The sequence below is a fragment of the Chlamydotis macqueenii genome, chromosome 1, assembly GCF_036417535.1.
Source record: "Chlamydotis macqueenii isolate bChlMac1 chromosome 1, bChlMac1.mat, whole genome shotgun sequence".
NCBI lineage: Eukaryota > Metazoa > Chordata > Aves > Otidiformes > Otididae > Chlamydotis > Chlamydotis macqueenii.
In genome coordinates this window covers 53,364,175-53,379,692 of record NC_141556.1, presented here as the reverse complement: position 1 = coordinate 53,379,692, position 15,518 = coordinate 53,364,175, and the positions used below count along the sequence as shown (strand labels likewise).

General features: G+C 49.8%; 1 protein-coding gene across 2 annotated transcripts; it reads right to left on the bottom strand.

Moving 5' to 3' along the window:
* Positions 1 to 696: 696 nt before the first annotated feature.
* ARHGDIB (Rho GDP dissociation inhibitor beta) lies at positions 697 to 10,124 on the bottom strand. 2 transcript variants are annotated; one of them, XM_086751116.1, is made up of 6 exons: positions 9,822 to 10,124; positions 6,030 to 6,218; positions 4,959 to 5,042; positions 3,988 to 4,064; positions 2,428 to 2,491; positions 697 to 1,483 (listed from the first exon to the last, which is right to left on the bottom strand). In XM_086751116.1, the coding sequence occupies exons 2-6, from the start codon at positions 6,205 to 6,207 to the stop codon at positions 1,284 to 1,286; spliced, it is 603 nt and encodes a 200-aa protein (XP_086607242.1). In that variant the 5' UTR covers positions 6,208 to 6,218; positions 9,822 to 10,124; the 3' UTR covers positions 697 to 1,283. The 2 variants fall into 2 exon arrangements, with proteins under 2 accessions (XP_086607242.1, XP_086607233.1); XM_086751107.1 differs by lacking the exon at positions 9,822 to 10,124 and adding an exon at positions 8,139 to 8,157.
* Positions 10,125 to 15,518: the final 5,394 nt, after the last annotated feature.

The following is a 15,518-nucleotide window of genomic DNA, read 5'->3' as shown; positions in this document are numbered from 1 at the left end:
ACGTCAGCCACTGCAGGGGCCTGCAGTCATTCCCGAGGTGGTGGGAAGGGAGCAGCTGGCCTGGGGCGAAGCCTTCACCTCCTGAGATAACAGCCTGGCTGGGGGAGAGCCCTTCCTCCCTATGCAGGCACCAGCCTTGGAGAGCCTCACCACCACTGCCACCAGTGCATCCTCACCCACAGCACTGGACGTTTCAGCTACCCCATCCCCACAGGGTGCACCCCAGCTCAGTAAGAACACCCTTCCATGCAGAAGGAGCCACTGCACTGCTCCAAGTGCTGGGTCCCAGACAGGCTAATTTTGCATTGTGCTTGGCCAGCAGGACAGCCACCGGAACACGCAGCTTTTGCATTGTCTCTAGCTATGGGGAACAGCTGCCGTGGTAAGGGTTTAACATGAGAAGGCCATGTTACAGCTTCCTGGCTGATTCAGTTGCCACCTGGGATGAGAGGTGGGGGCTGTCTACTCATGGAGCCTGCCCCCATCACGGGTCAGACTTTGGGCTTCAAAGGATTCATGAAATCCCTGAAGGAAATAGCTCTGGAATAGTTTGCCTATAGAGCTAGGCTGATGTTTTGAAGGAGGAGAGATATTTCCCTGCTGAAACATGCTCTCAAGCCATCCTATAACGCATTTTCGACATACGCATCACTGAAAAATAAACTCTAGAAAAGGAAATGACACTCATGCAAAAAAGAAGAAAGAAACTGATTTTATTCTTGGGACACTGAAGTCTTGTTACAGCATCTAGCTGCATTCCCCCTGACTGGTTTTGCCTGCACAAGGATGGATTTTAACGGGGTAGGGCACCAGATACAGACCAGGAGACCATCACGGGAGGTAAGAAACCATTTACAATGAGTCAGAGCCCATGGCAAGTTTAACTCAGATAGGGATTTTCCAGGGACCAGTCCGCCCTGCCAGGTGATCTTCTTTCCTAGAAAAGGCACTTCCGGGACCGGAGTTGGTACAGGCGACATGGAGGAAGTACTAGGAGAGAGAGAGGAAGATGCTTCCCAATTGAAGCCATTATGTGCCATGATGGAGCGGTGGTGAAAACGGGCACGGCAGGTTATTATCAGTGTATCAGAAGAAGCAGCAAAGGCCACCTGCAGGCCTGTGCATCAGCCAAGGCTGGCACAGAGCCCCAGCGCCCACAGAAAGGGCTGCCTGGGCTGTGGCCAGCTGCGGTGGCGGGAAGGAGCAGCGTGGTGGGCATGGCCCACCTGGAGACTGGTGCAGGAGGCAAGGGGATGGGAAGGGGGAAGGCAAACTGGGTGAACTCATTCTGTCCATTCCTTCTTGATGGACAGGTTCCACTCCCAGGTGAGATGGTCGTGCTTGTCATCATCCGTGAAGAAGGACTTGTTGTGATAGGTGCCTCGAGCAAGCATACCCTTAGGAGCCTCCTCAACAGGTGTCAGGAACTCGTATTCTTCTGGCCGTGGCCCATAGCTGCCAACCATGAATGTGGCTTTGTCCACTAGGAGAAAACAATCCACAAGGGATGAGCCCCTCAGGTGGGGAATGATAAAGGAGAGAAAAAACCAAGCACAGATCACAGACAGAAAGAAAGCAGCAGGAAGAGAGAGATGGCCCATGTTAGCAAGGGGAAGAGAATCAGTGGAAAAAGCAGGTTCATGAAGCACAAGGACAGCTGGAAGGATAAACGGATGGACGAGCAGATGGACAGGCAACTCAGTCTGTACCCTCTCATATGTATGTGCTGCTGGAAGAGAGTGGGTTCACCCAATATATGTCTAAAGACCTCTCTCAATCCCCTGCTACTTCTCTTTTTTGGTGAGAAGATGCTACTTAGATGTGCTGAATGGGATGCTGGAGACTTAGAGGTGGTTGCATGCAAATTTGCACACGTGGGATGCGTTTGTGCAAAATCAGACTTTCCTCTGCCTTGTCCAGGCAAGGCAGTACTGCACAAAGAGGAGAGGCCACAGGCAAACACAGGTCTTCACAGACAGCAGGAAGCTTTGTAGAGAAGCTCTGAATTTTACCTAGTGCATCTGGAAGGGCTTTCAGAGAACGAGAAGCTCCACATGGGTTGAGCCACTCTACAGAGGGTGAGGGGGGAAGTGAAGAGCTTGTACAGAGAGGAAATCTGTGGCAAGCCCTGTCTAAGCAGTGTCTCTGGGGACTTTGCTCTTGCAGACAGTTTTGTAGCATACAGATACCAGAGCTGGCTCATATTGAGTTCACACAGGCACAGGAAACAGTTGGCCTGGGTGATGCAGACTGCAAGCTAATGCACTCTACTGAGAAGCCATGCCTCCTGTGTGGTGGCGTAGGGGGGGTCCTCAGGGCCAAGGGAGGCTCTGTCCTAGCCCAGAGCTGCAGGAAGGCTTCTTTGAGCAAAGGGAACAGAGTGGTAGGAGCAGGAGTAGGTGCAGGGCATAAAGGTCTCTTACTCACCCTTCACCCCTGTCCGGTAGGTGTGCTGCACGTATTTCAGTCCCGACACAATGTCCCTGTTTACCTGCAAGAAGTGACCAGAAGTAAGTGTCACAGGAACACTTTTTGTTCTGTATCTGCTGTTTTTCTCTCCTTAGAGACATATCCATTTTGGCTCCCTACACCACTGCTCTCAAGGGCTCAGCACAGGACACATTGCGGTGAGTCCTAACATGACTTCTCCATAGGCACCTGGAGACTTACATCATCCTCTGTGCATCTCCTGCCCTTCCCCATCCTTTCCTAACTTTGAGACTGACTGGAGCACATCAATCAGCTTCCCAGGACAGGCTGATAAAGACAAAGAAAAGTTAAGCAGGGAGTTGTCAGTTAATAGTTTCCATACTGAAAAACAGAGATGGGTGACTAGAGTCACTCCTCCAGCACAAAAGGGTGGGCAAGATTAGCTCAGCACTCCCAGATGCTCTCTAAGCTTTGTGGGGAGCTGGCAAGTTTCTCCTCAAGAGACAGAGGGACACAGTTTTGTTCATAATCTCTCCTCAGATCTCCCATGGATAGCTTGGATGTATCCCTGCTGTCCCTCACCGGCACACACTGCCTCCCTTCAGCACTACTCAATCTGGAAACAAGACGGGCAGATCCTTTTACATCACAGGTGTGAATTCACATGGTGCCAGCTCTTACCAGCCTTGGGACTGAGGGAGGGAGTTAGAATGACTTGTCTGGCTCCAGGCATCTCTTGCCAACAGGACTCAGATACAGATGGAAATATTTCATAGCACAAAGGAGAGCTGGGGGTATCTCTGGGGACAAAGTCATCTCTGAGAGAGCAAGCCTCTGAGTAGAAGGGAAATCTTTCCCATAGAACCTACAACGTTAACACTTTCCCTCGTCTGTTTCAGGAGAACTATCCTCCTTCCCTTTTCACCTTCTTTGCCAAGCCCAGCTTTGTCTGCAGCAAATGTTTATGGAAATGACCACTTCAGCGCTGGATGCCACACTGCAGAGTGGCCAAGTTTCACTTTCAGCTGGAAGCAGAAGAAATGGCTGACACACTGGTTAATGGGAGAGGGGGAGAAATGAGCCCGTTTGGGTAAACTGTGACACAGAGGAACTTGGGTATCTTCAGCCAAATGTTACAGTACTAAATCTTTTTTTACGCATACATGAAGCCCAGCAATGCCGACTGAACCAGTACTTCATGGAAAGCCATTATCTCTTATCTTCTTCTCCCTGTCTATTCCCACTTTGTGTGAAGTAAAGATTTTCTGGTGGCTAAAAAGCCAAGCCAAACTCAGCCAAAACTTCCCACCTGGCTTCCCAGCCACCTGTTATTCACCATTGTGAGTGGACAGAAAGAAACTTCTAGGGGCAAGTAAGCAGAAGCAATTCTGTGGAAATGCCCAGTCCCTTGATGGGTAGAACAACACCTGAAACTAGGGGAGCTTTAGAAGGGCCCAGCTTTTGGGCAGGCGTGCTGCCTAGCTCTAGTTATCTGATAGACTACCACTGACTGGCCTCAGCAACTAATGAGAAGCAACAGGAGGGAAAACAACTCACTTTGAAGTGGATCTTAACTCTGTATTCCACTCCTTCCTTTAATACGAAGGTCTCTTTCTTCAGTGCTTCAAGGTCACCTGCAAGGAGAGGATCAAGCCGTTAGCTAGATCTGTCACAGCGAGAAGAGACCACGCACAGGGGGATAGGGCTGGGACTGGTGTCGGAGGTGAGCATCCCTTCAAAGACCAGCACGCCCGCAAAATGAGCATGCAGAGGTCTGTACAACCACTTGCACTGAGAGAGCACATACACAGAAATGCCTGGTGTATGTATGTGTCTGTGTCCACATCTATGAAGACAATTCCTAAGCAAACACAGGTCTGGGCACATTTATATAAAGACATTTATGCACAGACTCGTTGGGCATTTGCAGGAGTGTGTGCATGCTTCATCCACGCTCAGCCCTGGCTTGGGTGACCGGAGCACGTTTCGCAGCTTCTGCCTGGCTTGCGAGGCTGCCCAGGCTCTGCAGGGCTCTGCGTGGTTTCGGTTGAACAGGAAGCCTCTTCCCTCCTCTGGGCCCAGCTTCCTCTCTCTGCAGAAAAGCCCATATAAGGTGAAGCCTGGTTCTCTCCCCATGTCCCCAGGAGCCGGAACTGCAGTATTGCTTGATTCTGAAGTTTCAAAACAGCCCATTACCCGAACACATGCACATCCCTTCTGCTTGTGAGGTCTCATTGAAAGGAAGTAAGAAGAGAAGGCAGAAGAAACCTAGAAGCTCCTAGAACAGTTTAGATGAAGAAAAATACTCTCGACATTTTTCTCTGTTACATCTCCTTTTCATTTTCATACATGTATACCTTAAAACAAGAAACAAAGCTAAGATGCCCTCAGAGTTATAGAATCATCAAATAGTTTGGGCTGGAACGGAACTCACTGCAGCACCCCAGGGACAAACTCCCTTTCAACTTGAAGCATGCCAGAGCCTTTGCTTGTTTCTCTTCATGCCCAAGGACAGACTCTGTGCCTACCTGTAAGGTCCATAGTGATCGGTCCTGGAGCAGAGTCACATACCAGGGTGAGTCGGGTGACCACCACATTGGGAGCTGTTGGGTCTGCAGGTAGGAAAGTCAGGGGGAAGCTATCAGCTTGCAAAATTAAATACAGGGGGAAAGGAATGATACTGAAGAAATGGGGTTGCTTTCCCACACAGAAGCTGCACTTCATGAAACACCCAGTAACGCCAGGCTTCTCTTAGCACAATAGAACCACGCATTTACCCCAGTCCTTCAACATGGATCTCTTCAGCCTCCATCCCAATACCTAGGAGGTCTTTCCACTACAGGAGACTCCCCTCTTAAGATCATTCTGAGCAAGACCGCCTTTCAGCGTAGGCCAATCCCCTCATGTTTCTAACCCCTCAGGAGTCCTCCAAGACCCACATACCTCCCACCACAAGTCCCTTTCCAATGCCAGCACTCCCCAGTAACCTTACACCTAATCATATAATCATAGAATAGTTTGGGTTGGAAGGAACCTTTAAAGGTCATTTAGTCCAACCGCCCTGCAGGGAGCAGGGACATCTTCCAAGTTACTCAGAGCCCCGTCCAACCTGGCCTTGAATGTTTCCAGGGATGGGGCATCTACCACCTCTCTGGGCAACCTGTTCCAGTGTTCCACTGCCTTCACAGTATTTTTTTTTTCCTTATGTCCAATCTGAATCTGCTTCCTTCTATTTTAAAACCATTACCCCTAGTCCTATCACAACAGGCCCTGCTAAAGAGTTTCTCCTCGTCTTTCCTACAAGCCCCCTTTAGGTACTGGAAGGCTGCTAAAAGGTCTCCCCAGAGCCTCCTCTTCCCCAGGCTGAACAGTCCCAACTCTCTCAGCCTGTCCTCATAGAAGAGGTGCTCCAGCCCTCTGATCATCAAAGAGATGTTCAGAGCATCTTCCCTGCTTCCTTTACATGCATCTCTCCCCCTGTCCATCCCCAGTCCCCCAGCAGATGCAGTGCACGTAATGGGGCCACCTTGTCCCATTCCCACAGCACACTGTTGCAATACATCCCCCCAGTTCCTTCCTATCAGCATGCCCCAGCCTACCTACTACCACCGGTCCATCTCCCAGCAGGGACTTCTTGTACTTAGCGAGGCTTTCATCATCCTTGTCCAACTCTTGCAGCTCCTGAAGTGTTTTCTGGGGAGGAGGTTTGTAGTTGAGTTTCCCATCCAGTTCATCATCATCTTCCTCCACATGAGGTTCTTGGGTCTTCTCAGTCATGGTCGCTTGGTCTGGGTAACAGAGGAGGGAACAGTCAATGGGATTGCTCTGGAGAGGGGTAGTGTCCCCAGGGGTGCTGGCTCTGGATGTGGCTCAGTCCCCTGGGCAGGCAGGCACCTGCCCAGTGCTGAACGCAGCAGGATTGTTACAGGCAAATGGCGACAGTGATCAGCTGCAATCCCAACGCTGCCGTGCTGATATTCTGGCTCGAACACAATCCCCCTCTGCCCCCGCTCCTCTCCCTGCAGGCACCACGCGCACACGCAGACCTACACCATTCTTCCCTCCCAGGGAGGAGGTGCGGGAGCGGAGGCTGAAACCAGAGTGATTTACAGCCACTCTGCAGCACGGTTGCTGGCCGGCAACCCTGCAATTATAAGCTACTGTACGAGGTTTCAGCACTCACCAGCTATCTTGCACAAAGAGCCACTGCCACACACAGACACGAATAAAGCCAAGGCCAGAGGTTTCATTCATCCTCTCATAACGAGTTAAAAGCCACAGGCAGCATTTCATACAAAGCCCAAATACCTGACAGCAACTCCCTTATATTAGCAAGTTAGCTGAAGCCCTCAAGGAAACTCACCAGCCACAGTCTATCTGCTGGCGTTCCCGGTGCTTGCTCCCAGAAACAGCTCACTTCAGGCACTGACCAGGTCTCCTTCCCGCTGAGGAAGGAAGCGTGATGGTGACCGCATCCAGCCTGGCTGCAGAGCAGCCATGCGTACCTGCGCTGCATCAGCGAGGCTTCTCAGAAAGGAGAGGCAGGGTGGCTGGAGCCCGCCGCCACGCAGCCAGCATGGCTGGGAGACAACGCCGATGAATGCAGGAGGGCAGCAAAGCTGCTTGGGTGGTATCCCAAATGGGAGCCAGAGCAGGGAGAGATGAACTGATGGGCAGACAGGGCATGGGATGGGGGAACAGGAGAGCGGCAGGACGAGGTGAGCAGTGCCAGGCCAGGTCCCCCTTAGGCAGCTGCCTGCCTTGCCGAGCCAGCCGCGTGGTCCTACCCACCTTCCTACTCTTCAGAGAAAGGCTGAAAAATAGAGCAGTGCCCTTGTGCAGCGGCGGTTGTCGCAAATGGCCAAGCCATTCCTCACTGTTTGGCAGCAAAAGGATCTAGTCGAGCTACACAGATAGTTCAGTTCACTTCCACTTATCCTTATATTAACTCCTTCTTCAAGGCTGTCTTTACTAAAAATTCCCCTTTTGCCTGCTTATTTGCAACTTCCCCAGCAAGCCCTTTATCCCTCTCTGCAGCTGTGGCCTTAACATTTGCTCCTGCTCCCAAAAGTTAAATTGGGAGCTAGCGGAATAGTTTTCTCATTCATTAAAACAGAAAGGAAATACAAAAAAAATATATATATATGCAACAGTTCAGGGTGAATCACCAAGTGGAATCAGGCAGCAATGAGTAATATGCAGACCTCCCAGTGCAATTCCAGTGGGGAAAAAAAAATCAAGGAGGGCTATATTGGCGTGTTACAAAGGGACAGAGAAGGACTCAGCAGTACAGGAACAAGACGACTCGGTCAGGCATGCTAATGGGCAATGGCCCTGATGCAAGACTACTTTTCAATTTTGTGGTGAGTCAGAAACTAGTACAGAGCAGGCGACTGGGAAATAAAAGGGAATCTCAACTCAAATGGACAGGAAAGAAAGCACATCCCAGCAGCTGAATAACCTTGGCTGAGTTCATGCCCAGCCCCAGAAGTGTGAAGGACCTAAGTATCACAGGAAAGGCCCTTGAGCTTGTCCCCATGAGGAAGGAAATGAGAAGCTCCCTCATGAAAGCAATGATTGCTCATGCCCCACTGCTCTGCAGTCCCAGCCCAGTCACCTTACAAAGAGTCGCCATTCCCTCAGTGCCACACCACACTCAGCACAGGCAGAGGACATGGTGAGCTGTGGCAGCCACCACCAGGTCTTGCCTTCCACTTGGGCTCCAGCTGCAGATCTGACTCCTTTCCACTCTCCGAAGCTCTGTCTCGTGATACTAGGTTGCATCTGCCACCGCTATAACCACTGAGCAGAGCTGCCAGTGTGTCCCTGTCCTCCACAGGGGGTTTTATGGTTTATCATAGGAGGGGGAGAGACCTGGGTGATGGAGAAAGAGATCTCTGGCCACAGGCAGAGAAAAGGCAGAGAGTCAGGGCTGGACCAGCAGGTCGTTTCCCATCCCTCAGACCCTCCCTTTGCATCAGACATGCCACAGAGATTTTCCCTGCCAGCCTATGGGGATGGCTCACTTGAGGTAGGGGGTGGGGGGGGATGCTTTTAGGCTCTGAAAACCTCCCAGAGAGGTGGACAGGCAGCTTGCCATGCCAACAGCAAGAGCCTGAGGGGAGCAGGACCAGCCAGGCTGTCTGGGCTGTACAATCCCTGGTTCACACACATCTCAGCATGGCACCGATCAGATCCAATTCTGCCATTTCTCCGCAAGCTGTGGACCTAACCCTGCCTTCCTGTCACAATCCCAGGCAGATGACCAAGAGGAAAGCTCACATCTCAGCTGCCCCTGCCTCTACTCATTCCAACCCTGGGACTGGTCCGCTCTGCAGGCTGAGATGTGTTACTGGGCTCAGGCGAGTGAGCATGTCATTGTCCAACTGTCCAGGTCCCTGTGCTCCTGTGTCACTGCCTAGGCCAAGGGCTGGACTAAGATGGAGACACCCTACGGACAGAGCCTCATTAAAAATGAGGAAATTAACCCTATAAACGCTTTATGCAAGGAGAAATCTGGCTGATTTGTGCCCTGCCACATTTTCCTTGCTTTCCTGCAGCCCCAACCTGCACCTCTGAGGCCTGGCAGCACCCACAAAGCAGCAAAGAAAGGGGCAGGGACAGCACCAGGGACCCCATACCAGAGGAGAGATGGCTGCAGGAGGCAAAGGAGCCATCATGCCCTGGAAAGGGGTGCAAGCATCTTTCAGCTGGGCTCTGCCTGTGCCGCGGGTGGGTGGCTGCCCTCGCACCTGCAGCAGGAGGGGGCAGGGGGGCAGCAGACAGGGTGGATGGTAAGAATCTCCTCGCGCTTCCCCATCCCATGCCACCACGGGGCACAAAGAAGGGTGTCACAGGGGCAGCATTTTACTTGACCTCCCTCTGTGCATCATACCCCCAAACCACCGGGGGATCGAGGGCTTATCTCCAGGAAGCGGGTTTGGCAGGGAGGAAGCAATTTTCCGCGATGCAGGAGTAGCACACTGGCCCCATCGGCGCCCCCGGCCCTGACCTCCTCATCCCACCCCTCTGGGGTGCGAAGGCAAAAAGCAAGTCCATCTCCCATCCACCCCCGGGGACCGCCGGGTGCCACCCCGCAGTCAGCCACACCCGCTGTCACCCCCTCCCCCGCCACCCCGGGGGTGCGGGGGCTGTCTCCCCTTCCTCTGCCCCTCCGCCCCATCACAGCGGGGAGCCCGACTTCCCCCTCGGATACGGGCAGGGCCCTGCCTGTCTCCCCCGGGCAAGGCTGAGCAACGGAGCAAGCCCCCGGGAACAAAGGCGCAAAGTTGCGCAGCGCCGAGGGAGAGCGAGCCGGGGATGAGCCCGCTCCTCTTCCCCTGCCCGGCTCCCCCCGCCCCCGTCCTCCCCTCGCCGGGGATGGTACTCACCGGCTGAGCGGCTCCTGCGGCCGGGGGTCCTCCTGCGCTCTCAGCGCTCAGCTTTGAGCTTTGGCAGTTGGAGCAGGAAGGAAGTTGGTGAAGAGAGAGAGAGAGAGGAAAAAAAAAAAAAAAAAAAAACACTCACACGCTAAAAAAAAAAAAACACAACCAGCCGCCGCCACCAGCAGCCTGCTGGCAGAGGAAGCCCTGCGCGGCCCGCATGCCGCAGCGCTCCGCCGCTTTGTCTGCGCGCCCGCTCGCTCGACGCTGCGCTCTTTTTTTTTTTTTTTTTTTTTTTTTTTTCTGCGCAGAGGTGCGCGGGGCTTTGTCTGCGGCGCGGGAGTGCTCCCCGTGCGCGGCTCCGGGCTCTCGGTTCGTGCTGCTGCCCCTGGGAGCGGGGTGGCGGAGGGGGGGGATCTTTGTTTTTCAGCCCTGGCTTTTATGCTGTTTATTTTCCTGATGTAACTAAGGTGGATTTCAAAAGCTAGCCCTGATTTATACCGATTAAAATAAATGGAGAACCGAGTTGAGTGTCTTCTTGCACACGTGGAAGGTGGGGTGATATGGAGGTGTACAAATGGGGGTCATTAGCGATAAACGTCGTTTTTCCTAGTTAACATATGCTACCTGCTGCTCTTAACCAGCTAATTATTCCCAACTCCCAGCCATTTGCATACCAGCAGTTTCAAAGATCACCTCTCTCAGGAACAAAAAACTCTCATTTCCCAGGAATGCTTAAATGGTAAGAAAGATTTTACACCACTTCCTCTCTGAAATATCAGCAGATTTTCTTTCTTTTCCACTCACGGAGTGCACACTTAGTTCTTCAGTCACGTAAATCCTTCACAAACACAATCCTCAGTGCAGAATTTAAGAACAAATTAGATCATCGGTTTGCAACCAGCAAACCTGGATCTGCAATGACTGATAAACTGCTCTTAATACATCTGCAGAAGCAAAATAAGCAAAGCAAATCTGTTGTCAACGGGGTTTAATTCACTGCCTCGGATCCACCTGTCCATTAGAAAACATTTATCATACACAGATTTTTAAAGGCTGCAAACAACTGAGTAAGAAGCCTCTTCTTCAGGGATGGACAGAGCACAGACAAGGGGGACTGATTTTCCCAGCCTACCTTTTAGGCTACGGGTGGCACTTTGATTCCGATCGCATGCATTTCAAGAGACAGACAGAGCATACGTCTGGTTGGCAGCGGATTTCCATTTAGCTGGGAGGCTGTAGCCTCCAGAACATTTTAAGCCTCCATGAATTAGCCTCACCACCAAAATAAATTACTTTATTCTCTGCTGCTCTTTTATGCTCCTACGCTAACCCTTCTCGTGGGCCAGCACAAGAGAATTGAGCTGAATACAGCACTGAGCTGAGTTTAAAACACGTCTGGCAAAAATACATAAGCAAATGCATAAGTATATATACCAGTGAGTTTTAAACCTAGATAGGTTTCACGATGGCAAAATGTCGCTAAACCCTTGTGTCAGCACAAGGAAAGGAGCTGTGTGAGATAAAGATGGGGAAAGGACAGAGCAAATCCCGTCGGTGCCGGTGCCACGTTATGGTGGCTCAAACTGTTGATGAGAACAGTCCTGGCCTGGGAAAGGTGTGAAGAGTTTGGATGTGTTAATTATGTGGAGCTTTGAGGAAATGGTCTTGTTAAGTAGCCCCTGCATCTTGTGTACATCAACTTCTTGTTCTAACTCTCTGATTTCAGTAGACTTCATAATTTGTACTGGGAGACCATAACACCCTTTTGGCTGAGAGTGTGTCGTTTGAGGTTACCGTTTGCTCACGACTTGGCTTGAGATTTCCCTGGTTTTAGCGGCTGTGTACAGAGACACCAGTGCAATCATAACTCTAGCATTATTATGATCATTTTGGCTGGAGGATAGTAGGGTTTAGCTTTCTCTCCTTTTTTTTTTTTTTTTTTTTTTTAAAGTTGGAGATAAACACCAGACTGTCTGTCTCTTTGTGTAGCTATTTCTAAATGTATGTGATCATACATCAAGACCAGTATATCCACAAATGTGCATAGAGGTATAGGGGTGTATAGCTGTGCGCCACCATGGGTATGTACACGCAGCCGCTATTGGCACGTCTGCCTAGCACACAGGAGAAACAGATTTTACTCCTAGATTAGACATTACCCAGTATGTAATCATGGGCAAATCGTGTCATTGCTCTAAGGTTCATCTTCCTGTTCATAAGAGATGAGAAGGAGCTACAGAAGTTGGATATGCACCATGATGAGCAGATGGGAGCTTAGAAACCAGGCATCATCCTTCGGGTCAGCATATCCAACATCCTGCTGGGGAACTACGTCACTGATCTGCTGGAAGAAAGGCAGGTTTTGAACTGTGTTGGAGCAGAACATCACTGAAGGCAAATCCCTACCGATGAGTATTTAATCTCTGATAAACAGACCCATGCAATGAAGACCATCTCTTGGCAGACGTTGTCCAACCCCAGCCAATTTTTATATCTATGGCAGAAGGAGGCAAGAGCAGCAGCTAGAGTGTACCTCCTTTATTGTAAAGGAAATGGTAATATTTGAAAGGTATCCGTAGTTGGAAAACAGCTTTTTGTACTTCAAATTCTACTTAAAATATAATTATTATTAGATTTTATACACTTTGTCCCCACTGATCACAATTAGTTGTACAATTAGTTGACTAGATTAATACATGTACTCAATGACTAGTGTCTAAACTTATTTCAAGTAAATAGCCAAAAGCTCATGCAAATTTTTAAATGCATATTCTTCAACCACACAACCTTTACTCTCAACAGTTGCATGTCTTCTGTAGCACTTTATTGGACCCAACAAATCTTGAGATGTCTTAAAAATTGTAAGATTGAGAAAAAAATAAACATGGTATTTATTTTTTTGGATTGCTGCCATAAGGTGTCTAGCATTTCTGGGTTTGAACTTTCTAGATTGGTGGTACATCGCTGCTGAATGTTGCAGAATGTCATCTCCATGTTCTGCAGAAGAGGTGGCATTTGAGGAAAATAACTATTTTATGGCCTTTAGAAGCCACTAATTCAGGAAAGCATCACCTATTAGGATCCTTTATGTTCACCTAGTCTTTAATTCCAAAACTTTCCAATTTGGAGCTCAAATTTTCCAGACTTGAAGCTCTGGGAGGGGAAAACAAAGAGAGATTTTAGTCTATACTAGGAATCCACTTTTGTAATTGTAAGAGGCCCAATAGTGTAATATTTTTTTCTACTGCTCTTGTAAAGTGCTTTGTTTTGGAGCTACTTGTTTGACTTGCGCTGAACTCCATACATACTGTTAATAGCTCACATTACTCTCTAATAAATAATGTTGCCGAGTCCTGTCACTGTCATGAGTTTTGCCTCCCCCTCAAGCTTTTTGCAGCTCCTGGGAAGACTACAAGTGATACACTGGGAAGACACCCTCGTGATGCAGCAAATTCGTGTCAACAACTAAGTGTCAGTTTTTGCCGTGGGTGTCCCCCAGGTGGATGTCCCCAGGTGGTGTCCCTCACTACGTGCAGAGATCCTTTCTGCTCCGGAGATGAGAGGAGGTAATCCAGGCCTGAGGGCAGTCACGAGGTGATGTGCATAGGGGAAGGTGACAGGTCAGGGAGCTCAGACATGATGCCTTTCTCTACCGTATGAAGGAGCACTCACTGCATCACGAGGCACCACCCAACTCCTCGGTAAACCCAGCACTGCCTCCTCCGCCTCCCAATTAAGCAGGATAAACAGGGGGACGCAGCATGTGAAGCATGAATAGATTGCACGTGAATAAAACACAAGCACAAGGAGTCCCAGGATTTTGCTTTAAAAGGCAGCATCCTAAGGTTTGTCTTGCTGTGCCTTGCACAGGTGGTACCCATCTTCTTCCTACTCGGTGCCACTCACTCCTCCTAAAGTGCTTCAAGGGATGTGGGAAGGGAGGAAAGGGATAGGGGCTAGACACTGTGCTGGGCAAGGGAGTCAATATTCAGCATGGAGATAAAGGAGGAAGAAGGCACTTTGAGGTGCAGCCACACAGTCCCCAGTAAGCATTTAGCTGGATTTCCCACCTTCTGATCCCATGGTAATCCCTTCAAACTGCTGAGCCAAAGAACTTGGGGGCTCTCAGCTGGGCAAGAAGCTGACCCCAGAAAACGTGACTGGGTGCTCCATCTCTCCAGCGCTTCCAGAAGAGATTTCCTTGAAAGATGGAGAGAAGATTGAAGATTTAATGCTTGTCTAAGCAGCTTTCAGGCTGGTTAACATGCTAATCCTATAACTCTCATCTCCAGCCTGAAGGTGCGCAAAGACTTCACATGTCACTTCTGGATGACTCAACTTCCCTTAGGGAGTGAGGGGAGCAGCGAGAAGGAGAAAGGAAAAGGACTTGGTTGGCGATGAGAGAGTAGGGGCCAAACGGAGCCAGTTTCTTCCAGAGGGTAGCCTGAGAAAGGCTGAGGATGAACAGAGCAGCCCAGTAAAGGAGAGGGAAAGCTAAGTGGGCGGAAGGCCAACAGTGAAAGGACAAGACTAGGTGTGGGGAAGAAGGTCCCTGACATCATGAAGGAGGAGTGTCTTCTTTGTATCCCCTGTGCTCTGGAGACCAGCATGGAGGAAAGCAACTTCTGCCCTCCATCCCTCTGGCTGTTATGGCGTCTTGCAGGGGGTTGTGTCCTAGAGAAGTCACCCACTGGAGCTGGACTTGAAAGAGGACTGGATTATTTTAGGACCTTTCCGAAAACAGGTGGTTATGTAAGGTGAAATCTCAGCAAGTGTAATCAAATCTCAGTCCTAAGCTGATCATCAGGCAGGGTGTTAGGAAGTATTTATTCAAGCACTCCTCCTTGGGTTGTGACTTTCCTCCAAAACAGCCAGAGCTGAAGCTGAGACTAAATTAGGAGGAGAGCTGTGCCATCCTCTCCTCCTCTGCCGGCCTTAGAAAATCTCCCTCGCCAGCTACACCCTGCCTTGCCTGTGCTAAACACTCCTCTTGACAGAAGCCTTGATTTTATACTGGAATTCATGGCTCAGTGTCAGCTCCCAATAGCTCTTAGGTGCCGTATGTGCCTTGATACTGTAGCCCTACTGCTTGCAGCTACATAACCTCTTCCTGAAGCCATGAGGCAGTAATTATCAGTCTCTGTGGCAACATTTTTCCTTTATTGCACTTGTGCTCTTCGCATATAATTGCTCTCACAGCCCTGCCTCTGCAAACCCCCACAGCATTACTGTGGTGGATTCTCATAGAAAGCACCACTGTGAGAGTTGCCCCTCCTCCCTCTTCTTATTTATCTCTTGTTTTGTAGACTTTAGTATGTAAAAGAGAAAAACAAATGTGGTGTTCAACAAAGCATGTAACAGCTATTTAAATTCTCAGTAATATTATCCAGTAATGTATATTCACATAAGCTTAACAAGCAATGAATGTGCAACATTTGCACACAATGAGCATTCTCCTCCTGGACCTGATAGAATCACAACCAGAAATAACCAATATGGAGTTTAAGTGATGCATATAATTCCTGATGTATATAATTCTAAAGGAAAGCACGGCAAGAAATCATCATCCTCATCATTTTTGTTGTCATCACCTGCTGCACTGGAGAGAGCCCTCAGAGGAGAATGCTCCTATGGGACCCCATCATTGCCCTTCCTAGCTGGCTACTGGGGAAAGTTTTCACTTTTTTTCTCTCACTCCTCTTC